Below are 23,701 nucleotides of genomic sequence, written 5' to 3' on the forward strand. Positions count from 1 at the left end.
AAATAATAAAATAAAAAGGATGAGCTGGAGTGTGTGTGTGTGTGTGGGGGGCACGCCTGGGTGACTCAGTTGGTGTCTGCCTTCAGCTCAGGTCATGGTCCCAGGGTCCTGGGATTGAGCCCCGCCCTGCTGAGCAGGGAGTCGGCTTCTCCCTCTCCCTCTGTCCATCTGTGTGCTCTTCTTCCTGTCCTATAAATAAATCTTAAAAAAAAAAAAAAAAAGGATGAGCTCAGATCCTTATCTATTGAGAACTGTATATAATACACTGTTAGGGGAAAAATAAGGTACAAAATTATGTTTATAGTATGATCCTAAGACGAAATCTGTATGCCTACGTATTACATAGGGCTGTTAGCACTGGTTACCCCAAATATGTGGGAACAGTGGATGAAAAGGAGGAAGGAGTAGAGGAATAGTAACTTTTTCTTTATATATGTTTGGATTGTCTTACTTCTTATAATGGGCATGTATTACCCCTTCATAATTTAAAATTTACAATAAAGAAGGCAAACTATCAGTTCATCTAACTACTAGAAAAAGAACTGTGTTTGATTTTCAGGTCATTTGACAAATAGACCAAACTTTCTGGATAATCACCTATTTACAACAATATAAAGAAATATTTGCTGGAAGACAGAACTAGATCAGATCATCTTGTGAAGTTTCCTCATCATTTTTTTTCCTTTTTAGGAAAACCATATAACATAACCAAATAAAAGCAGGCTTTTACCAAAGGGTTTTGATGGATAAACAGTTACACAGGAAGTAAAACATTCACTCTACTGCAAACCAAACAAAAATAGAAGAGTACAAAGGGCAAACCAAGAGGAGGAAAGGCATTGACAACAACACAAAACAGATGAGCTGCTAAGCACCTGTAGTTCTTTTTCTGCAAGGTTTTTTGTTGTTGTTGTTGTTGTTGTTTTAAGTAGGATCCAAGTCCAGCGTGACATCACAAGACCTAAGCTAAGATGCTTAACCAATTGAACCACCCAGGCACCCCACTGCAAAACATTCAGGTACTTGACCTCTGACCTAGCAATAAAAAATGATCAGCTTGCAAAACATAAATCATACCCTGGGTGATTCACAAACCACAGAAACACAACTGCTCTCAGGCAGGTGAACATTTCTCTGGGACTGATTAGGGTGGGGCCCACACCAATTCATTTCTCACACTGTTTCTAAAATTAACAGCTTTCCTAAATCCCAGCTGCAAATTAAGGAATTTGTGCCCTGGAGGGAGGTGATAGTGGTGGTGCATATCTCCTATATGAATACTGAAACCGTATCAAAAGTAATTTTCCAAAAGGCCTAGAAAAGGTAAATATAAGAGCTATCAAACAACACAGGCAAAGACAGCCATCTTTTGGGAAAGGTAGGCTTAAAGGATGGAGAAACAAAGTAACACTTACCATAGCTTCAACATCAGCCCATGTTGTATTTTCTGGATCGGAAACCAGAAAGCTTTGAGTTTCATTTTTAAAAGTCACATTCAGAGTAACCTGTGGTTCCATGCTGTGGGGCTAGAGTTAAGAGATGGAGGAAAGACAGAACACACATTAGAGACAGTTCTATAAACTGCATAAACAGCCATTCAACAAATGCTTGTGAAGACCTATACAGCCTAGGCTAGGAAGACACTGCAGTGAATAAGTGCCTCTGCTCTTCTGCTATTTATAATCTGTTCGGTGGCTACCACCAAAATCTGTTTTATTGTGTTTTTTTTCAAAGATTTATTTATTTTAGAGAGAGTATGAACGTGGTGGGGAGGACAGAGGGAGAGAAGCAGACTCCCCGCTGAGCAGGGAGTCCCACCAATCCCACGACCTAGAGACCAAGACCTGAGCTGAAATCAAGAGATGGACACCCACCCAAGCACCCCCAAATCTCACTAGTAAATTTTACTGAGACATTGTAAATTTTGGCCATACTCACAGAAATCATTTAACATTTGTAAAATCCTCTAGGATTTTATGGAACTTATTAGTTAATTCAATACATATTACTGAATATCTGCTAGTAGCAGGATACAAAGAATAAGACTCATTGATCTCTGCCCTCAGGGAATTTACAATCTCATACCTTGAAAATGACATTCTACATTTTTTTCTTGGGAAAGCAGCCTTTTCCTAAACTGAGCAACCCAGGTTCCCTATTAGATCAGTTTGAACAATTTAGAGGCTAAAACACTAGTCAAGAAACTACACCTTTCATCCAAGTTCATTTTTTTTAATAGTTTTACTTTCTTTTCTTTTATGGAGAATTTCATACATAAAAGTGGAGAGTGATGGACGTATGACTACAATCAATAATTCTTTTTTTTTTTTTTAATTTTTCTTTATTTATGATAGTCACACAGAGAGAGAGAGAGAGAGAGAGAGAGGCAGAGACATAGGCAGAGGGAGAAGCAGGCTCCATGCACCGGGAGCCCGACGTGGGATTCGATCCCGGGTCTCCAGGACCGCGCCCTGGGCCAAAGGCAGGCGCCAAACCGCTGAGCCACCCAGGGATCCCTACAATCAATAATTCAAGGCTACCCTCATTTCATCTATACATCTGTATTGCCTCCACCTAATTCGCCCAATATAGACTGACAGTAGTTAACTGTTTTTTTTCTTCTCTAAAGATTTTATTTATTTATTCATGAGAGACACACAGAGAGAGGCGGAAACATAGAGGGAGAAGCAGGCTTCCTGTGGGGAGCCCAAGACAGGACTCAATATCTGGACCAGGGACCACACCCTGAGCCAAGGCAGATGCTTAACCGCTGAGCCACCCAGGCATCCCAGTTATCTTTTTTTTTTTTTTTTTCCAGTTATCTTTTTAACCAAACCGTAGTAATCTAATTAAAAAATTATTACGGGAAAATTTAAACATATACAGAAGAATGAATAATATACAATGAACTCTTAAGGATCCATCAACTATCTTCCATAATTATCATCAACAAAGGACTAATCTTATTATAGCTATACCCGTTTGCTATTGGATTATTTTGACAGACAGCTATTACTTCATCCATAAAATTGAGCATATTAGGTCTTTAAAAAAACCAAGACCTTTTGAAAACTACAATCCCATCATCATGCCTAAGAAGTTAGGAATTCTGTAACTGAATGTCTACTCTGGTCAGTTTTTTTTTTTTTTCTTTAAAGGTTTTATTTCTAAGCAGTCCCTGCACCCAACATGGGGCTTGAACCTACGACCCCCAGATCAAGAGGTGCATACTCTACTGACTGAGCCGGCCAGGCGCCTGTCATTGTTTTTAATTAAAAATTTTACTTACTGATGAGTCGTTAGATTGGTTTGTTCTTATGACTTTATGAAAAAATCATTTGTTAAAATCTAAACCCAAGCTGTAATGAAAAAGGTCATCTTTTAAACATTCATCAGCAAATCTTTAAAAAAACCTCTTCAAATAACCAGATTCTGCTCTAGGCACACGGGGTAGGAGATGAACAAGACTAAGTCTCAGGAGTTTGCAGCCTAATGGGGGAGGGAGGAAAAGGGTTGAGAAAAGCTGGGCTCTAGACACATGGCTAGTAATGTGTCAGAGCTGTAACAGTGAGCAAATCATTTAACGCCTGAACTTTTAGCTCAATTTGTAAAATGAGTCAAATAAAAACATGTGCTCAAGTTCTCTGAAAATGTTACTCAAATATAAAAATCATTACAGGGATCCCTGGGTGGCGCAGCGGTTTAGCACCTGCCTTTGGCCCAGGGCGCGATCCTGGAGACCCGGGATCGAATCCCACGTCGCGCTCCCGGTGCATGGAGCCTGCTTCTCCCTCTGCCTATGTCTCTGCCTCTCTCTCTCTCTCTGTGTGACTATCATAAATAAATAAAAAAAATTTAAAAAAATAAAAAATAAAAATCATTACAATAAACCAGTCTTTAGAAGCCAAATGCACTTAAAAAGGACATTGAACTCTGAGGATCAGGGATTATTTTTTTTTTTAAGATTTTATTTATTTATTCATGAGAGACACACAGAGAGAGGCAGAGACACAGGCAGAGGGAGAAGCAGGCTCCATGCAAGAAGCCTGATGTGGGACTCGATCCTGGATCTCCAGGATCACACCCTGGGCTGAAGGCAGGCGCTAAACTTCTGAGCCACTTGGAGATTCCGGATCAGGGATTTTTTAAATCCCAAAACAATTACCCTTCAAATTTTTCCATTCTTTGTCTTTTGAAACCTAGTTCTTTGAAAATGTTACTCAAATATAAAAATTATTACAATAAATCAGTCTTTAGAAGCCATATCCACTGGCCTGTGTGGAACAATAAAATTGAGATTGTCCTTAAAAAGGACACTGAAAAAAAAAAAAGGACATTGAACTCTGAGTATCTGGGATTTTTTTAATTCCAAACAATTACCCTCCAGTTTTTTTCATTCTTTGTCTTTTAAAACCTAGAGCCAAGTTCACTACCAAAAGAATTACCAGTTTCGGGATCCCTGGGTGGTGCAGCGGTTTGGCACCTGCCTTTGGCCCAGGGCGCGATCCTGGAGACCTGGGATCGAGTCCCACGTCGGGCTCCCCATGCATGGAGCCTGTTTCTCCCTCTGCCTATGTCTCTGCCTCTCTCTCTCTCTGCATGTGACAATCATAAATAAATAAAAATTTTAAAAAAATAAATAGAATGCAATTCTTCCGGTTCTTAAAATTTGGACAGGTTTTGTCAACTCCCCAGATTCTTGGGCAAAAAATATTAGGGAAATGAAGTAATTGATTCAGTCAGCCAAAAAGTGGGTATTCTGAAACACATTCTCACTTTTCAACTTCTGAGAAACACTTCCACACTTTTGAGAGTCCAGAAGGAAGGAAACTAATCTAACTCCCCTTTTCTCAAATTACACAATTAAAATTAGTTTAGATGCCTTGGAGCTCACCCAGCTGGTAAGCTAATGAGAGAAACAGGAAGTGGGGGACTCTAGCTAAGCTGGATCACATCCAGGTCTTCATAAAGAATTGCCTATTTCTTTTTGGCTTTTATGTGAAAATTCTTTCAGCAAGAGCATTAATCTTGAACTTACAGAAATACCAAAGCTACGGTTAGCACCATCTGTCCTTGTAGGTTTAAAGCCAGTAAAGTCAGGTGGCTGGGACCGAGGCCTTCGGCTTTCAAAACTGCCATTACTGTAAGTTCACGCCACTGGCTCACCTCTACTTGGGACGTGTCAGTTTTTCCTCTACATCGGTTTTTCAGGATACCAGAAATCCCGTTAATGAAACAGACCTGGGAACCCGAGCTTTGGTTACTCTCTCTGCCGAAGGCCTGACACGCTATCCGGGGGTTAAAATATGTGACTAATAGCCGGGTGTTAGACAAAAACCAAAAACGGTGTCTTTCCAATACCAGAGATCCCAAAAGAGACTTTTTTTTTTTTTTTTTTTTTTTTTTATGAGATTCTCAACAAGCAGGGGGGATGGGATTGGGAGGCTGTATGACAATGTCATATTTTTTTTCTTGCAGATTTTATCCTAGTCTTCCAGTTATTGTTTCCAAGCACTCCTCCTCCCCAAAACAGTGTCACCACCCTCTGAGGACTCTCTCATTTTTTTTTGCCTGGGCCCCCTTTTTGCTAGGGAGTCTCGGTCTTCCATCAGCAGATGCCGAGCGTTCTGAGCCACGGACCCTCATCCTTCTGGCAGTGTCCGCCCCCTCGGCCCGAACGGCTCTCTCATCTGGTCACTGACAAGACTGGCTGCCCCCAGACACGGAAAAAGTCCCTTTTTTGCAGGATTCCTTCTTTAAGCTTCCCTAACCGTCTCAATGGGAATGTGTTCCCACCCCTCCGTAACCGCAGCTGCTTCCTTACCAGCTCCCCGCCCCCGGGGGGCGCCTGCCGGAGGCCAGTGCAAGAACCGTTCGCTGCCAGCTCTGCTGCTATCCCTGCGGGGCGAATCTAACATGGCGGACAGAAATAGGGCCTAGTCCCCAGTTTCTGAGTTTCCGACAAGGTGGTTGGCTCTTACCAATTGTCCCTCAAAACTACTGTCCCACTGATTGGTCGAGCCTGCGTGGCAGGGGTGGGGCAAGAGCTGCCAGAACAGCACAACAACAACAAACATTGAGGCAGAGGGGCGGAACTACGAGTGCGCAGTCGTGGGCCAGAGCCCATTTCCCCTTCCCAGGTAAAATCGGCGCCCATCGCATTCCCTCAGGTCACTGACCTTAGTGGGGTCCGTGCCCGAGACTCGCGTGGCTATATGGGAATTGTAGTCCTTCTGGGACTTGTAAGTTCTTTAGCCTACTCGCCGCTCTTAAGATACGAAAACCTAACACTCCAATCCATATCTGTTGACGTGCGTAAGCGCACGAAGCTCTTCAAGCTATCTACTGGCTTGCCGTGAGAATCGCGCTCGCTTCCGCTGTCGGAAGCGCCTCTCCAAAAGACTACAGTTTCCGAGGAACACCGTGGCGAAGGCCTTTCGATCCGCAATGCATGCTGGAAATCGTGGTTTTTCCCACACAATTCTTTTATTTACCTAAACTAGAGCCTTCCATTGCGGCGGAAATGGTGAGGGAACAGGGCCCCTTTTTGCAACTGTCTCAGGCACTATCTTGCGCTCATATTCGGGCCTCAGGTAGTGATTCCAGCCCTAGTCCAGCAATCTCTGTGACGTGATAAGCCCCGAGTGGAAACCCAAGGTGAGGGGGCAGGGGCCTAATAGAAAACTTGGGAAAAATTCTTTCTCTTCCGTCTCTTTCTAATTACGTGAATCAGGGAAAGAATTGATGACCAATCGAGAGCCCGGAGAGACTCTCGGCTCTTTCTGCTCCGCCCTTCCGCAACGTGTTTCGATCTCTGATTCTGAGAGGTTCTTGCTGAGTGGCTGCGGCCAGTTTCCGTGGCAACAGGAAAGCGCGGGAATTACAGGCAAATTGAAAGTGCGACTGCGCGGCGCGAGCTCGCTAAGGCTTTCTTGAGTGAGGGCGGTCCGGGGGTTTTTCATATAACTGGGCCTCTGGGCCTGGGAAACCCGGACGCTTCGCTCTGGGTGAAGGTGAGAGACTCCACAGGAAGGGAGAGGACCCGCGGGGTGCTCCGAGGGCAGGAAACAGGTGTGGAGTGTGGGAGAACAAGATGGGTATTACCTGGCAAGGACAGGCAGAGGGTGGAGCCTGAGAAGCCCAAGACGTTGAGTCTGGGGAAATCGCGGGGACGGGGGCACTTTGTGGGTCCCAGAGCAGGGGAGGCACTGAGGATAAGGCAAGGGGGGCAGGGTGTGTCCGAGGGGGAATCCTAATGGCAAGAACTGGAATGTATCCTGAGGGTAACATCATAGTATAAAACGACAGGCTGGTATATGTGAGATGGAGATTTTGAGGAAGGAAAGGGCAGGGATATGTCTGAGAATAAGAGTAGGCTGGATTTTGTTGGAGGGAGAGTCCTTAAGAAAGAACTGGCTTCATACGCGCTTCTGAGTAGGGACAAGAAGAAAGAGGGGTGTCGGTAGTCACAGATGCTACTGGCGTGGACGTGCCGAAAGAGGATCCTGAGATGAATGCAGACCAGTGGGAAACACTGGGGAAGGGCAGAGGTGGGGAGCGTTGGTTGGAGTTGGTTTTGTTTTTGTTGAGTTTGGTTTTCAGCAAGAAAAAGAAAAAAGTCAGGATGATTGGAGAAAGATGAGACTACCATTACTCACCTAGTCACCCCACCGTGGCTTTCTTTTTCTTGGAGAGAGGAAAAGACCAAAAGGAAGTGGTTTGCAGGCTTTATGTGGGGGGTGGGGGCGAGGGAGGGAATTTAAATGGTCTTAATTACAAAAAAAATTACATTTCAAAGTAAAAGAAATGAAATTTTGTCATTAATTCTGTGGTTGGTATAATTTTAAAGTACTCCAATCTTACATTTCTTATTTAAAAATGACATCTAATGAAACTAGGCTGTTCTTATAAACCTTTTAAAGTGATGTGTGTGTAGGCATGCAAATATACACATAGATATTTAAGCTTATGCTTTAAAATTCATTGGAACAGGAAAAAATGGATTTATCTGCGGATCGTGTTGAGGAAGTACAAAATGTTCTTAATGCTATGCAGAAAATCTTAGAGTGTCCAATATGGTAAGTAGACAGAAGAGTTTATTACTTTAAGATCCTTCCCTACTTGATTATATCCTATTCAAATAAGTAGAATTGACCTTGCATATATTAAGGAGAAAAAATTGTAATATCTATGAAGATTAGACTATTAAAGTTGTTGCTTTTCTTAACTTAGGAGCTTTGGAAATACAGGATATTACTCTTTTTCTCCACTCTGCCTCTTCCCTTTTTACTCCCTTAACTTACTCAGCCCCCCATCTTTCCTTTCCTATCTTTCCTTGCTTACAGATTGTCTTGATTGATTCTACTTTGGGGCACAGATCTGGTTTGGAGTAAGTGGCACTTGGCCTTTTCTTTCTTTCTTTTCTTTCTTTCTTTCTTTCTTTCTTTCTTTCTTTCTTTCTTTTTCTTTTTTCCTTTCCTTTCCTTTTTCCTTCCCTTCTTCCTCCCCTCCCCTCCCCTCCCCTCCCCTCCCCTCCCCTTTTTAAGATTTTGGGCAGCTGGGGTGGCTCAGCGGTTTAGTGCCACCTTCAGTCCAGGGCGTGATCCTGGGGACCCAGGATCGAGTCCCACATCGATCCATCATCACTGCATGGAGCCTGCTTCTCCCTCTGCCTCTCTCTCTCTCTCTCTGTCTCTAATGAATAAATAAATAAAATCTTTAAAAAAAATTTTTTTTTTAAATTTTTATCTGTTCATGAGAGACATAGGCAGAGGGAGAAGAAGCAGGCTCCCTATTGGGAGCCTGATGCAGGACTCAATCCCAGGACCCCAGGATCTTGCCCTAATCCAAAGCAGACCTCAACCACTGAGCCACCCAGGAGTCCCGCACTTGACCTTTTCATCCAGCCTCTAAAAACAACTCAATCACTTAGAATGGGCATAGTTAGTAGTACCAAAGTAAAATCACAAATGATTTGTGCTTGTGAGTGGGTGGGTCTTTGATTGAACTAGCCCCTAAAAATAAAATCTTAAAAAAAAAAAAAAAAAAAACAGAATACTGCAAATCATCAAAGGCTTCTTTTTGAGTTGAGGCATAATTTATATACAGTGAAATGCAGAGATCTTGAGTGTGCAAGTTAATGAGTTTTGACAAAGTGTATATATCTGGGTAACGCAGTCAAGATATAGAATATTTCTATCACTCCAGGAAGTTCTCTTGTGTGTATTCAGGAGCTTTTAATTGCTGACCCTCTACGACCCTTGGAGGCCTATGGCTAGAACTTTATTTCGCTATAATTAGTTTCTTGTATAATTTTATATTTTTTATTTTACTCATTTAAAAGCATTACTCTGAGAAGGATATTCATGGGCTTCATCAGCTGCCAAAGGGAGTCTATGGCTCAACAAAGGTTATGAACTCCAAGCAGTCAGGAGATGATATCTATGGCATTTGCTAAATCTACAAAATAATTCTACCTCAGAGTGTCTTGGTGAAAATCCCTAAAGGAACCTTAGAAAAATTGTTGTCTACGCTTTTCTATCTTATTCCTTTTACTCTGGTCAGTCTGGCCTCTTGGGGTTTTTTTTGGTTTTTGTTTTTTAAGTAGGCTCCACACCCAGCCCAATGTGGGGCTTGAACTCACAACCCTAAGATCAAGACCTGAGCAGAGATCAAGAGTTGGATATTTAACTGATTGAGCCACTCAGGCACTCATGGTCATTCTGGCCTCTTAACTCTTCTTCAACATAAAACATACTCTCCTGCCTGAGCTTTTATGCTTGTTGTTCCCTCTGCCTGGAAAGTTCTACCCCTGATAATTGCATGGCTTACAGATCTTAATTAAAACACCACCTTTTAAAAGAGGCATTTCCAGACAACCCTATTTAAAATGACAATGGCAACACCATTACACCCAGCACACTCTTTATTTCCCCTTCCTGTCCCCTCTCCCGCACCCCCGCATAGCTTTTATCTAACATTCTGTAAAATTTATTCTTCTTTTTACCCTTATAGGACTTAAATTCCATGAAGGCAGGGGTTTGTTTTGTTTACTTCTGTCTCCTTAGTTAGAATAGTGCACCCGGGACATAGTAGCCACCCACTAAACGTTTGTCAAAGGTATAAAATAATAAGCTAAATTGGTTCTTTGATAGTTTAATGTTTTTTAGTATGGTGATGGTTGGTGGTGGGTCATATTCAAAAAATAAATTGGAAAGCTGCACCTATTGCCCCTTACATTCAATAAAGGAGAGTAACTTCAAGTATATTTCTCTTTGTACTTCAAAGTTGTCATATTTGGAGTCAAGTAAATAAGATTAAGGAAAATACAGGTTGTGTTTCCAGAGAGATACACGATTTATAAGTAACCCCCCTCTCCCTTATCCCTCAACTTTTCAGCTAAATAAAAACAAGAGCTAAAGGAGATTTATAGCCTACTTTATGAATCATCAGAACCAGAGAAGCAGGAAATGACAACTGGAAAAAAATTGCTTTAGAAAAAGCATAAAACTTACTCATGATGATTACAAAGAGTGATCAAAAAGTCCTCAATAGTGTGGCATTGGGGTCCATTTATTTTACGTTTCCATGAGACTCAGTCATAAAAGCATAATGTTCTTTCTCATTCTGGCAAATTAAACCATCAGTTAAAAAACCCAGATACATAAAAAGTACAGATGCAAGAATGAAAGTTAATGCTAAGTTTTCATTTTCAGTTAGCTGTTGTGTTTTCCAGCTCATTTTTAAAAATCTATTTTATGTCAACAAAGACTTAGACTTTTAAACTAAAACTTTTCTTTAAAAAAATTTTTTTTTTAAAGATTTTGTTTATTTATTCATTAGAGAGAGAGGCAGAGACATAGGCAGAGGGAGAAGCAGGCTCCTTGCAGGGAGCCCATTGTGGGACTCAATCCTGAGACTCCAGATCATGCCCTGGGCCAAAGGGAGGCACTTAACTGCTAAACCACCCAGGCAGGGGATCCCTGGGTGGCACAGCGGTTTGGCGCCTGCCTTTGGCCCAGGGTGCAATCTTGGAGACCCGGGATCGAATCCCACGTCGGGCTCCCTGCATGGAGTCTGCTTCTCCCTCTGCCTGTGTCTGCCTCTCTCTCTCTCTCTCTCTCTCTCTCTCTCTCTCTCTCTGTGACTATCATGAATAAATAAATAAAATCTTTTAAAAAAATAATAAAATAAACCATCCAGGCATTCCTAACCTAAAACTTTTCATTCTGTTGTTGTTAAACCTTAAACTTGTTCAAATGAAAAGTTCTAGGATGGAAATTACACCTAGTCTACTTTTTGTTTATTTGCTTAACAGTCCCCTTGGGTTGCCTGGGTGGCTCAGTAGGTTGATCATCTGACCTCTGCTCTGGTCATGGTCTCAGGGTCCTAGGAATGATCCCCATGTCTGCTCTGTGCTCAGCAGGGAGTCTGCTTCTCCCTCTTCCCCTCCCCCTCCCCCTACTGGGCTCCTCTCTCAAATTAATTAATTAAAACAAAACAAAACAAAAAAACCCTGCCCAGAAAGAGTGTTACGATAGCTAGAGGGTAGGCTTTCCGCTTCTTTGAAGTCTTTCCAGCTAAAATACCTTCTGCTGGCCTCTAACTAAATTACCATTGTTGTTTATTTCTGATTATTGGTAGTTCTTTCTAACTTTTTACACATGATTATATAAGACTTTTGACTTTCAGAAGAGTTTGCTAAAATATGCATCCTGGTAGGTACCTAACCCAGTTTCTCTTTCTAGTCACTTATCCATGTTGGAAACCCAAAATGCAAATATGAGGTAAGTCTAAAATATTGCCTGATGTGAAAAATGTTTAAAATATTTGAATGACTTTCATAGTAAACATTTACTTTCATCAGGATCTAGAAGAGGACCTTTTTCTTTTCATTCTCATTGCCTCAAGTTTTTTTTTCAACAGTCCTTACCTTTTTACATATTGAGGTTTTCATCTTCTTAAAATTTATGTTTACAGAATGTTTGTATAGCTTGGCTTATAATTACCATACTGAAACATAATTATTTCAGAGTTGAGTCAGTGGTGAGAATGAAAGCCATCTGGTATCGTAGCTGAATCCAATTTCGCCTTTACTGAGAATTTGTTTGATATGTAGCTTATCTGAGGAATAGTGATTTAGTAGCAAATCAGAGTTCTCTTTGTCGGTGGTTTTTCTTTTTAAAATCACATTAGGTCTGGATTAATAATTCTCACATTGGTACAAAGCATCTCAGATTGTGAACATTTTCCCAAGTAGCATTTACTTTTATTCTGACAATAACCCGAAGAGACTGGTAGAGTGGGTGACAGAGAAGGAACCCTAGGTTCAGGTTGAGGGCTTGGCCTGAGATCATTCAGTTAAAAAAAGAGAACTGGTAGTAGAAACCTAGCCTTCTGACTTAATGTGGTATTTTCGTCTTGGTTACCTGTGCTGCGTCAGAAGCCCTGGGATCACAAGAGTTGTGTTACCAAACCTTTCACAACAAGGCTATTGTCCCCCATCTTTTCTTGTACTCCTTTTCTAAAAAGTGAAACACATAATGAAAGACCCACATTCCTGCCACACACAGGTTGCTTGTTCTTTGATATCCTGGCAGGACTGTACCAAAAAGCTATTGCTGAAGCTCTTATTCAGAATAAAAGATGAAGACTTAAGATCAACTATATAGGTTCCTACCTGCCTGTCTGACCTCTTCCACTAGTGCTTACCCCACAGCCTGCTCGCTGACCTTCAGAAACACCAGACAGGGTCCTACTCAGAGTCTGCCCTCTCTGCTGGAATGTTCTTCTCCCCAATTGTTGCGCAGTGTGTTTTCTCACATGCAACTGTCTGCCAATGTCACCTTCTTAGTGAGGCCTTTTCTGGCTAATCTGTATACAACCCCCCTCCACATACACACAGCAGTTCCCATCCCTATTACTGGGCTTTATTTTTATCCTTAGCTCTTATTCCCATATGTTCTTTTTTTTTTTTAATTTTTATTTATTTATGATAGTCACACACACACACACACACACAGAGAGGCAGAGACACAGGCAGAGGGAGAAGCAGGCTCCATGCACCGGGAGCCCGACGTGGGATTCGATCCCGGGTCTCCAGGATCACGCCCTGGGCCAAAGGCAGGCGCCAAACCGCTGCGCCACCCAGGGATCCCTCCCATATGTTCTCATTTAATTCTCAGTTAACTGTCTTACTGCAACTAGAATGGAAGATCTATGAGGACAGGCTTTGTTTTGTTGTACCGACATCTCCAGGAACATATAGTAACTGGCCAATAAACCCTTGTTCTATTAGCAAATGAAATAATCTCAGGACTAAGATTTTTGTGAATAGACCAGTAAGGATAGGAATTTGGGTGACAAATTTCCTTTTCCCAAATTTTAATAGTTTTCTAAATTTTTTTATTCTCTAAAGTTTTTTCGGTATTTATTACATTGTTTTTTTACAGTAATCACAAGCCAAGAATCATGTACCTCCTGAAGTAACATAATAAAAGTCCTAGCAGGGATCCCTGGGTGGCGCAGCAGTTTGGCGCCTGCCTTTGGCCCAGGGCGCGATCCTGGAGACCCGGGATCGAGTCCCACGTCGGGCTCCCGGTGCATGGAGCCTGCTTCTCCCTCTGCCTGTGTCTCTACCTCTCTCTCTCTCTCTGTGTGACTATCATAAATAAATAAAAATTAAAAATAAATAAATAAATAAATAAAAGTCCTAGCACATAGTACCACCTATAAAGTGTTCATGCCAAAAAATTGAACCTGAATTTGATTGAGCCTGTAGGTCTGGTTTGTAGGAAATAGAGGCTAAAGATATGTTAAACCACATCATAGGGTTACAATTAGTAAAATCCAGAATGTGGAAAATGGTACAGATCAAATGACCTACTTTTTAAGATAAATGACAAGGTGGAAAAAGGAGGTGAAATCTATAGATTAAGAGACACTTGAGACATATCAACCAAATGCAATGCATGGATCTTGTTTGAATCCTGATCTAAATGTAATTATTAAATTTTAAGAGACAGTGAGGGAAAATGGAATGTTGTAATATCAGATGACATTAAGGGAAATAATTATTTTTATTTATTTACTTATTTATTTTTAAAGATTTTATCCATTTATTCATGAGAGACACAGAGAGAGAGAGAGAGAGAGAGAGAGAGGCACAGACACAGGCAGAGAGAGAAGCAGGCTCCACGCAGGGAGCCCAACATGGGACTTGATCCCGGGTCTCCAGGATCACATCCTAGGCCAAAGGCAGCGCTAAACCGCTGAGCCACCCGGGCTGCCTGGATAATAATAATTTATTTATTTATTATTTATGATAGACATAGAGAGAAACAGAGACACAGGAGGAGGGAGAAGCAGGCTCCATGCTAGGAGCCTGACGCGGGACTCAATCCCGGGACCCCAGGATCGCGCCCTGGGCCAAAGGCAGGTGCTAAACCACTGAGCCACCCAGGGATCCCCGATAATAATAATTTTTAAAAAGTTTATTTATTTGAGAGAGAATGTGGCAGGGAGGCACAGAAGGAGAGAGAGTTTTAAGCAGACTCCATGCTGAGTACAGAGCTTGACGTGGGGCTCAATCTCATGACCCTGAGACCAGAGCCTAAGCTGAAACCAAGAATTGGACACTTAACTGACTGTGCCATCCAGGTACCCCTAAAGGAAATTATTTTTTGAGAGTAATAATGGTTTCATGGTTATCTTAGAAATATCTTGGTTTGTTTGTTTGTTTATTTATTTATTTATTTAAGATTTTATTTATTTATTCACGAGAGACACAGAGAGAGAGGCAGAGACATAGACAGAGGGAGAAGCAGGCTCCCTGATCCCGGGACTCCAGGTTCATGCCTCAGGGCATCTGCCCTGAGCCCAAGGCAGATGCCCAACTACTGAGCCATCCAGGCGTCCCTATCTTTGTTTTCTTTAAAATATGTTCTGAAAATATAGGTAAAATGAATGACTCTTGGGTTTTTTTTTTTTTTTTTTTTTTAAGATTTTATTTATTTATTCATGACAGACACACAGAGAGAGGCAGGGACACAGGCAGAGAGAGAAGCTAGCACCTCGCAGGGAGCCTGATGCAGGACCCAATCCCGGTTATCCAGGATCAGGCCCTGGGCTGAAGCCGGCGCTAAACCGCTAAGCCACCCGGGCTGCCCCTTGGGATTTATTTTAAAATAATCTGGAGTTTAGCCAGGTGTTCATATGGATTTAATAAGACTGGCTTTGAGTCAATAATCGTTGTAACTGAGCGATGGTACATGGAGTTCATTTTACTATTTTACTTGTGTGAATGCTTGAAGTTTTCTGTATTAAGAAACTTAAGGGGTGCCTGGCTGGCTCAATCCGTAGAGCACATGCAGCTCTTCATTATGAGTTTGAGCCCCACATTGGGTGTAGAGATTACTCTTAGAAAATAAATAGAAAGACAGTCACACGCAAAAAAAAAGTTCTGTGAGGGAATTCAAAAGAAATAAAAGAAGTTTGTTGTCTTCATGGAACGTAAAGTTTGGTTAAAATATAGGATGTCCCTCCCCAAAGATAGCTAAAAAAAAATTGTATCAATGAAAAGTAGTTAATGTCGGCTAACCTTTTAAATGCTAAAGATAATAGAGAGTAATGAAAAGAGTTATAAATTCTGTTTTGATAGCTGAAAGCTCAGGAAAATAAGGATCATATTCTCTGCTCTATTTTTGGCTCCTAAGTGCAGCGAATGTTTAATAAATATTTATTATATGAACTTAAAAGCCGTACTTTGACTCAGTTGTCACAGCTTAAAGTTGTGCTTGTTTACCAAGAATGTATTTATTTTGAAATGAATTACTGAGGCTTCTTTCTTTTTTCCCCCCTATCTTCTAGTCTGGAGTTGATCAAAGAGCCTGTTTCTACAAAGTGTGATCACATATTTTGCAAGTAAGTTTGAATGTTTCATGTGGCTCCATTATTAGCTTTTGTGCCACAACACAGGAAATATCTAATTTTAGAGAAGCTTTAGCTACTAAGGTTAAGTGAATAAGAAAAATCTAACTGTGTAATTCTGCCTCAGAGTACTTAGCAAGCCATCGGAAGTCAGTTGTAACCATAGTTCCTGGGAAAATATTGGCATATTTAACTGGTGGGCTATGAAATCATTTTGCACAGTTGTTTGTTTTTGTGTCCATGGGTGAAAGCAGATTGCAAGCTATTGTGCAATAAGTAAATTGTGCTTCAGCCTTCCTGGTTTCCCCTTTCTGTTTTTTCTGTCTGTTCCTCTGCTTTCTCCCTTGTAAGGTTCAATGTTTGCCTGCTTCGTAATCCCCTGTGAAGCAAGGCGAGGATCTGATAGCAGTTTATAGTTAGGCTGAAATTCATTCATACCAACGATTCAAGTTATATTTACATTTTTAAGGATCTTGCCTTTTGAAAATGTTTCTTGATGAAAGAATTTGGGTGATTTGAGAACACCTACCAAATGATTAGAACAAGGGGGAGGTTCTTTTTTTTTTTTTTTTTTTTTTTTTTATTATTATTTATTTATGATAGTCATACAGAGAGAGAGAGGCAGAGACAAGGCAGAGATACAGGCAGAGGGAGAAGCAGACTCCATGCACCGGGAGCCCGACGTGGGATTCGATCCCGGGTCTCCAGGATCGCGCCCTGGGCCAAAGGCAGGCGCCAAACCGCTGCGCCACCCAGGGATCCCCAAGGGGGAGGTTCTATCCTCTCCCTGTTGTTAGGCTGTGATTGAGACTTGCTCTGAATGCCAACTAATTGGTTTTTAGGTATTTTTCCTTTTTTTTTAATTGGAAAAGCAAGCCCATGTCCATGGTAATGAGTTTACTAGCACAAAATGTTATATGATGCAGAGCCTGTTTCCCTCCTATCCCAAGACCACTGCTTCTTCCTTCCCTCCATCTCCACACACAACATGGAGCTCAAACGTCCAACCTGGTGATCAAGAGTTGCATGCTCTGCTGACTGAGCCCTCAGGAATATTTATTTATTTATTTATTTATTTATTTATTTATTTATTTATTTATTTATTTTAGGAATTTTTTATTTATTTATTTTTTTATTTTTTTTGATTTTTATTTATTTATGATAGTCACAGAGAGAGAGAGAGAGGCAGAGACACAGGCAGAGGGAGAAGCAGGCTCCATGCACCGGGAGCCCGATGTGGGATTCGATCCTGGGTCTCCAGGATCGCGCCCTGGGCCAAAGGCAGGCGCCAAACCGCTGCGCCACCCAGGGTTCCCTATTTTAGGAATTTTTTAAATTCAGGAGTTTTTAACTTGGGGTTTGTTAATGATTTTCATGACCGTCCAAGAATTATATTCAGTTTTATTTTTTAAAGATTTTATTTATTTATTCATGAGAGACAGAGAGAGAGAGAGAGAGAGGCAGAGACATAGGCAAAGGGAGAAGCAGGCTCCATGCAGGAAGATCCTGGGACTCGATCCTGGGACTCGATCCTGGGACTCCAAGACCGGCGCTAAACCGGTGAGCCACTCGGGCTGCCCTATATTCAGGTTTTAAATTTAATTGTATTAAAAGCTATAGGCTTATGCAGTTTTCTGGGAAAGACAGCCCATAAGTTTCATCAGATTCTTAGAATGTTTCCGTAACATAAAAAACGTGAAGAGCTTCTGTAATAAGGATACTGAGAACTGGCTGAAACTGAAGGACACCTGTTCCCTCTGGAGGGATATCTGAACACAAGTCTACTAGCTAGCTGGCCCCTTCCTTCCTCTGAATTATACCTTATTCTTCCTATTCATCTGTCCCAACAAGGGATGGAGCCCATTCCCACTGCCTCTCACCCCTTTCTCATGCCACTCCGCTGTCCTAGGTCTGCTCCCATGATTTTCTTTCTGATTCCTGAGGCCCTTCTCCCCATTGGGTACCAAGGTAGCACAGCATTATCACTCTGCTTTTTCTTTTAGTTTAAAAAAAAAAAAAGAATTTTTAGTTTTGTGGCCCCTGGAGGGAAGCTTCTCAAACTGTTGTGGTATAGAACTGGCTTCTTTAAGATTGATACTTTTGTAAAAAAAAAAAAAAATTTTTTTAAGTCTCAGAATTGGAGTGCCTGGGTGGTTCAGTTGGTTAAGCAGCTGCCTTTGTCTCAGGTCATGATCCTGGAGTCCTGGGATTGAGTCCTGCTCAGCAGGGAGCCTGGTTCTCCTTCTCCCTCTGCCCCTCTTACCACTTGAGCTCTTTGTTTCTCTCTGTCAAATAAAATCTTTAAAAAATAAATTAATTAAGTCCCAGGATTTAAAAAGTTCTAGATAGATGAAAATTAACTTTTTAAATGCTGGGACTTTCACTGTTTCTTTATGAGAATCTTTCTGAAATCTACTGTATGCTTTCCTGTAGCCTTGAGTAATGAATACATAATGTTAAAGTGAGTAAAAAAAGAGATTATATTGTGAACATTCATTACTTTAGAGCTTGTGGAAGAAGGAAATTACAGGCAGAGTAAATAATATGAGCAAAGGTATGAAGAAAAGAAAGTAGACTGTCATGGGGGAGGGGAGAAACTAACTTTGCATACACATATAGGAGTTGTGTTGGAAGAGGAAAGAGCCCTCAGGGGGGAGATGACATTTTGCAAGTGAAAGAAAGTCCAGGAGGAGACGGGAAGAAGGGATTGGAAATAGCAAATAGATGCAAGAAAGAGTTCTTCTTTATGAACAGTAATGAAGGAAGAGGACAGTGATTCTGGACGAAATTCTGCAAGATTTTGAGGTAGGGTAGGGAGGTTGTTGAGAGAGTTTGAGCTCAATGAAGTTGGAGGTGGAGACAGCTATTGAGACCAAGAGGGTTAAGATTGGTAACTGTGGGAGACTGAGAAAGGCTTGCTCCCGATATGGAGAGTATGATCAGCAGATGAACCAGCAGTATTTTAAATGGTATATTAAAATCAAAGGTTTAGCATAATGCCTATATGTTCGATTGACTTTTTCATGCAATCTCCTCTGTAATACCTCTGTATTCTGAGTAACACCTTGATCTCTATGATGGCAAAGCTGGGGGAAAGACTCAGCATTAATTGTATTCATAGTATTTCCTCGGGAAGAATTCTAATTGCTAATGATAAAGCCGCTTTATTAACTAGGGGGAGCTTCTAGTTCTGAAATCTTTCCTGAGACACACAAAAAAGATAAAAGAGTACCAATCTATGAAAAAATTACTTAGGCCATCCCACGTGTTAGCTTGTAGTTTCTACACAACAAATGAAATGTGTAATACTTTTTGGAAGGTCTAGAACCACATCATCCAAAAGAGATATAATAGCCATAAATTTAACTTAAATTTTCTGCTAGTCTCATAATTAAAAAGAAAGAGTGCAGTTGTCATTGCATATTTGTATATTTTAATTCTCAAATTCTGTCATTTCTAAATATAAGCAATATATGTTTTTAAGATTTTAATTATTCATGAGAAACACAGAGAGAGAGGCAGCAACATAGGCAGGGAGAAGCATGCTTCCCCTGGGGAGCCTGAAGCAAGACATGATCCCAGGACTATAGGATCACGACCTAAACCAAAGGCAGATGCTCAACCCCTGAGCCACGCAGGCGCCCCATCAATATATAATTATTAATGAGATATTTGATTTTTTTTGCAGTAAGTTTCCAAAAACTCATGTTTTTCCATGCCTCTGGTACATCTTAGTTCTAACTAGCCACATTTCAAGTGCCCACCCACACATAGCTAGTGGCTGCTGTATTAGACAATATAGCACCAAGAACTTAACTACTCAAAGTGGCATTCATGGGCCTGTAGCAACCACATCTCATAAGAACTTGCTAGAATCTCAGCCCTACCCCAAACCTACTGAATCAGAATCTATATTTTATTTTATTTTATTATTGCTATTTTTTAAGGATTTTATTTTCAAGTAATCTTTATATCCAACATGGGGCTCGAATTTATAACCCCAAGATCAGGATTTGCAAGTTCTACCAACTGAGTCAGCCAAGTGCCCCAGAATCTGCATTTTAACAAGAGTCACAAGAAATTCTTCTGTACATGAGAGTTTGAAAAGCAGTGGGAGCATGAAAGGAATTGTTGCCATTTCTTCTTCTTTTTTTTTAAGATTTTATTTGACAGTGCTGGGGCGCCCGGGTGGCTCAGCAGTGGAGCGCCTGCCTTGGGCGGGGGGGGCGTGATCCTGGAGACCCGGGATCAAGCCCCGCATTGGGCTCCCTACAGGGAGCTTGCTTCTCCCTCTGCTTGTGTCTCTGCCTCTCTGTGTGTCTCTCATGGATAAATAAAAAATAAAATAAAAATCTTTAAAAAAAAAAAAGATTTTATTTGACAGTGCAAAAGAGAACAAGCAGGGGGAAAGGGAGAAGCAGGCTCCCTGTTGAGCAAAGAGTCTGATGTGGGGCTCAATCCCAGGACCCTGAGATCACCTGAGCCGAAGGCAGACAGTTAACCAACTGAGCTACCCAGTCACCCCTATTGCCACTTATTCTTTAGATTTTATCTTTTGAAGTTAAAATGCTTTATATGATGATGTTAGGCGCTATCTGTCCCTTTACTGGGTTTGGGGGATTGTAAAAAGATGGGGAATGAAGAATGCAAAAACTATCCACTCTGACAAGCAGAGCCCCTGGATGGCGCAGTCAGTTGGGCGTCAGACTCTTGGTCAGACTCTTGGTTTCATCTAGGTCGTGAGATCCAGCCCCACAACCAGCTCCATGCTAAGCCTGGAATCTACTTGAGATTCTCTTCTCCCTCTACCCACCTCCCCACCCCCTGCTGCACTTATGTTTACTTATATGCACATATGCTTTCTTTCTCTCTTAGGGTCTTTATCTCCTTTAACTAGGGACCATATTGGTTCATGATTTTAGCTCTTTTGGGAGGAATCCAGGGTACCCAATGTAATTGTAGGAAGCCAAAAATCATCCTGCCTTTATTTTGCCCAGACTTAGAACTATTAATTTATTGCTTCCTGCCAGGATAGATTTGGACCAGCAGCTCAAAATTAAATGAATTTCCATAATATTGTTAACCTGCTCAGGGTACAGAAGTGCCCAGAAATGAGTACTCTGAAAGTACCCCCCAAATTAGTTTGTGTCACTGTAATTTTACTGTTTCTTTAAAAATCTGACACCACCCTTCATAAAACATAGTACTTTGGCTTAAAATATGTATTGTCTTTCCTTAAGCATTGGGCTTCAGAAATTGGAAGAGGCTGAGAACTTGGAGTGCCTGACTGGCTCAGTTAGTAGAGCATATGACTCTTGGTCTTGGGGTTGTAAATTTGAGCCCTATATTGGGTGTAGGGATTACTAAAAAATGCAATCTTAAAAAAAAGAAGAAAACTCAGACATTTTTACTAAGAACCTCGTGTAGAACTTATATATGTGTGCTCTCATTTAATTGGTGCATCACATAGGCTCCCCAGAGCTCTAAACAGAATTTAACAAATTATTCTCAGCCCTGAAAGATACACCAGTGTTCTGTTGGTCTGTTGGTACTTTCCTTAGCTTAGTCTTTTCAAGTCATGTACAAGTTCATTTTTTCTTTTGAGTTGAGTTAACAACCTTGAGGTATCAGTTCTTTTTTTAGCATAAGGAAAGATTGAAACCTGTATCTTGGTTGATCTCTACTTACCTAGTTCCCCTGAATTATTTGTGTAATTATTGTATGGGCTACAACACTTTAACATAGCTTGTCACTCTATGGCTTAGGTACTGTATGTTGTAGTACTCTGTTCAGGAGATTCCCTCTATCCCTCCTATGAATTGTTTAATTGTACCATTTGCCATTATAATGCATTGATGCCTCCAAGGGCCATTATGGTAGAGTATAGGTAGGATTTGCATCTTCTCAGAGTGGTAGCCTAGTCAGTGGCTCTTTAAAGGGGATTTATATACAATACAAGTAGCTTTTTGATACCCGTGTCCCCTACACTATAGAACTGTTGTTGAGCACAACATGGTCAGTAAGCATCTGTATAGGTAAAGAAGGACCCTAGTCTCCTTAACCATATACCTGGGGCCTGTCTGTACTGTAAAATGAAGATAATACATCAGGATTGTTGTATAGATTAAGAGATGACTTGGCCAATAAAAAGTGCTCACTGTGTCTGCTGGCTCACCATTCCCACTGCCTTTTCCTTTGTGGTTCTTTTCACTGCCAATGTCTGCTCCCTGCCCCCTGCCCTAGTCACCTCCTCCACCAGAATATTCTGTTCTTTATGATGGCAGGGATTTTATTTTGCCTTTCCGCTGAATCTCCCATATCAAGAACAGTATTGGACATGTAATAAAGATCAGTGTTATGAGTGAATCCCTGCTTATAATTATCATCCCCACAGTTATCTCTACTGCTCCTTTCCCTTTTTTTCTTTCTACCTTTCTTCCCTCAGGGAAAAGACTTTTGTCTTCCTAAGGGAACATAGATCTTTATAGACACCATCAGTCAATGGAAATGGTATATATATATTTTTTAAATTTTTTTTAAGGAAGCAGACTTACTAGAATATGTTGCATGTGTCCTTCATGTCTTAGCCATATTCACTGTCTGAGACAACCACCAGAATTGTTCTCCATCCAGTGCTGCTGTAAAAACCCACCTGTCTCAGAACGCTGGAGCCTTATTCATTCCTTAGACTTCTAGTGAGCAACTTGGTTATGCCAGATGCCACGGCACATGTTGTGAATATGGAAATGAGTACATTTTCTCCCTGCCTTGAGCTTTTAAAAACATTTTTATTGAAATGTAATTTACATGCTATAAAATTCACCCATGTTAAATATACAGTTCAGGGTTGTTTGTTTTTAGTATATTCACAGTTGTGCAACGATCACTATAATCTAAGTTTCGAAAATTTTCATCACCCCAAAAAGAAGCCCTATACCCATGAGGAGCTATTCCCCCTTCCCCCCTCCTACATCCTCTTTTGCAATCACAAATCTACTCTATAGATTTGTCTATTCTGGATGTTTCATATAAGTGGAATCATACAATATATGGCCTTTTGTGTATGACTTCTTTCACTAGTCATGATGTTTTCAAAGTTCATCCATATTGCAGCATATATCAATACTTTGTTCTTTTTATGGCTGAATAATATTCTATTGTGGATATACCACAATTTGTTTATTCATTCATCAATTGATTTCTGCTTTTTGGCTATTATGGGTAATGCTGCTATGAACATTTGTGTACAAGTTTTCAGTGGATTTATATTTTTATTTCATTTCTCCTGGGAAGAACTCTTAGGAACAGACTTACAAAGTCGTATGGTAATTCTGTGTTTAAAATTTTGAGGAACTGCCAAGTTTCCAAAGCAGCTGTATTGTTTTATATTCCCACCAGCAATGAATGAGGATTTCAGTTTCTCCACATCTTCTGCAGTACTTATTTTTTATTATGGCCATCCTAGTAGATGTAAAGTAACATCTCATCATGGCTTTGGTTTGCATTTTCCTAATGGCTAATAATATTGAGCATCTTTTCATGTGTTTATTGACCATTTGTATATCTCCTTTGGAGAAAATTAAAATCCTTTGCCTATTTTTTAGTTGGGTTATTTCTCTGTTATTGAGTTGTAAGAGTAATTTATATATCCTGGATACAAGTCTCTTACCAGGTATGTGATTTGCAAATATTTCTCCTATTCTGTGGATTGGCCCTTCACTTTTGTTGTTTTAAGATTTTGAGAGAGAGGGCAGCCTGGGTGGCTCAGAGGTTT

The 23,701-nt window shown here is 40.9% G+C and overlaps 2 protein-coding genes across 13 annotated transcripts in view; one reads left to right on the forward strand and one right to left on the reverse strand.

The window, feature by feature from the left end:
• The window catches only part of NBR1 (NBR1 autophagy cargo receptor), a 32,541-nt gene extending 26,225 nt beyond the window's left edge, over positions 1 to 6,316 (reverse strand). For 2 of the 4 annotated variants that reach the window (XM_072747108.1, XM_072747107.1), the window contains exons 1-3: positions 5,825 to 5,923; positions 4,446 to 4,595; positions 1,416 to 1,526 (exon numbers count right to left, since the gene is read on the reverse strand). In XM_072747108.1, coding sequence (XP_072603209.1) covers positions 1,416 to 1,526; positions 4,446 to 4,550 — 216 coding nt within the window. In that variant the 5' untranslated portion in view covers positions 4,551 to 4,595; positions 5,825 to 5,923. Of the gene's footprint in view, positions 1 to 1,415; positions 1,527 to 4,445; positions 4,596 to 5,824; positions 5,953 to 6,179 lie in introns of those variants that run through there. The other 2 variants (XM_025986982.2, XM_025986981.2) reach the window with 2 other exon arrangements.
• The window catches only part of BRCA1 (BRCA1 DNA repair associated), a 67,289-nt gene continuing 49,614 nt past the window's right edge, over positions 6,027 to 23,701 (forward strand). For 2 of the 9 annotated variants that reach the window (XM_072747101.1, XM_072747105.1), the window contains exons 1-3: positions 6,119 to 6,657; positions 7,993 to 8,078; positions 15,868 to 15,921. In XM_072747101.1, coding sequence (XP_072603202.1) covers positions 7,999 to 8,078; positions 15,868 to 15,921 — 134 coding nt within the window. In that variant the 5' untranslated portion in view covers positions 6,119 to 6,657; positions 7,993 to 7,998. Of the gene's footprint in view, positions 6,658 to 6,786; positions 7,072 to 7,992; positions 8,079 to 15,867; positions 15,922 to 23,701 lie in introns of those variants that run through there. The other 7 variants (XM_072747102.1, XM_072747106.1, XM_072747099.1 and 4 more) reach the window with 7 other exon arrangements.

The sequence above is a fragment of the Vulpes vulpes genome, chromosome 2 (genome assembly GCF_048418805.1).
Source record: "Vulpes vulpes isolate BD-2025 chromosome 2, VulVul3, whole genome shotgun sequence".
In the NCBI taxonomy this organism is placed as follows: Eukaryota; Metazoa; Chordata; class Mammalia; order Carnivora; family Canidae; genus Vulpes; species Vulpes vulpes.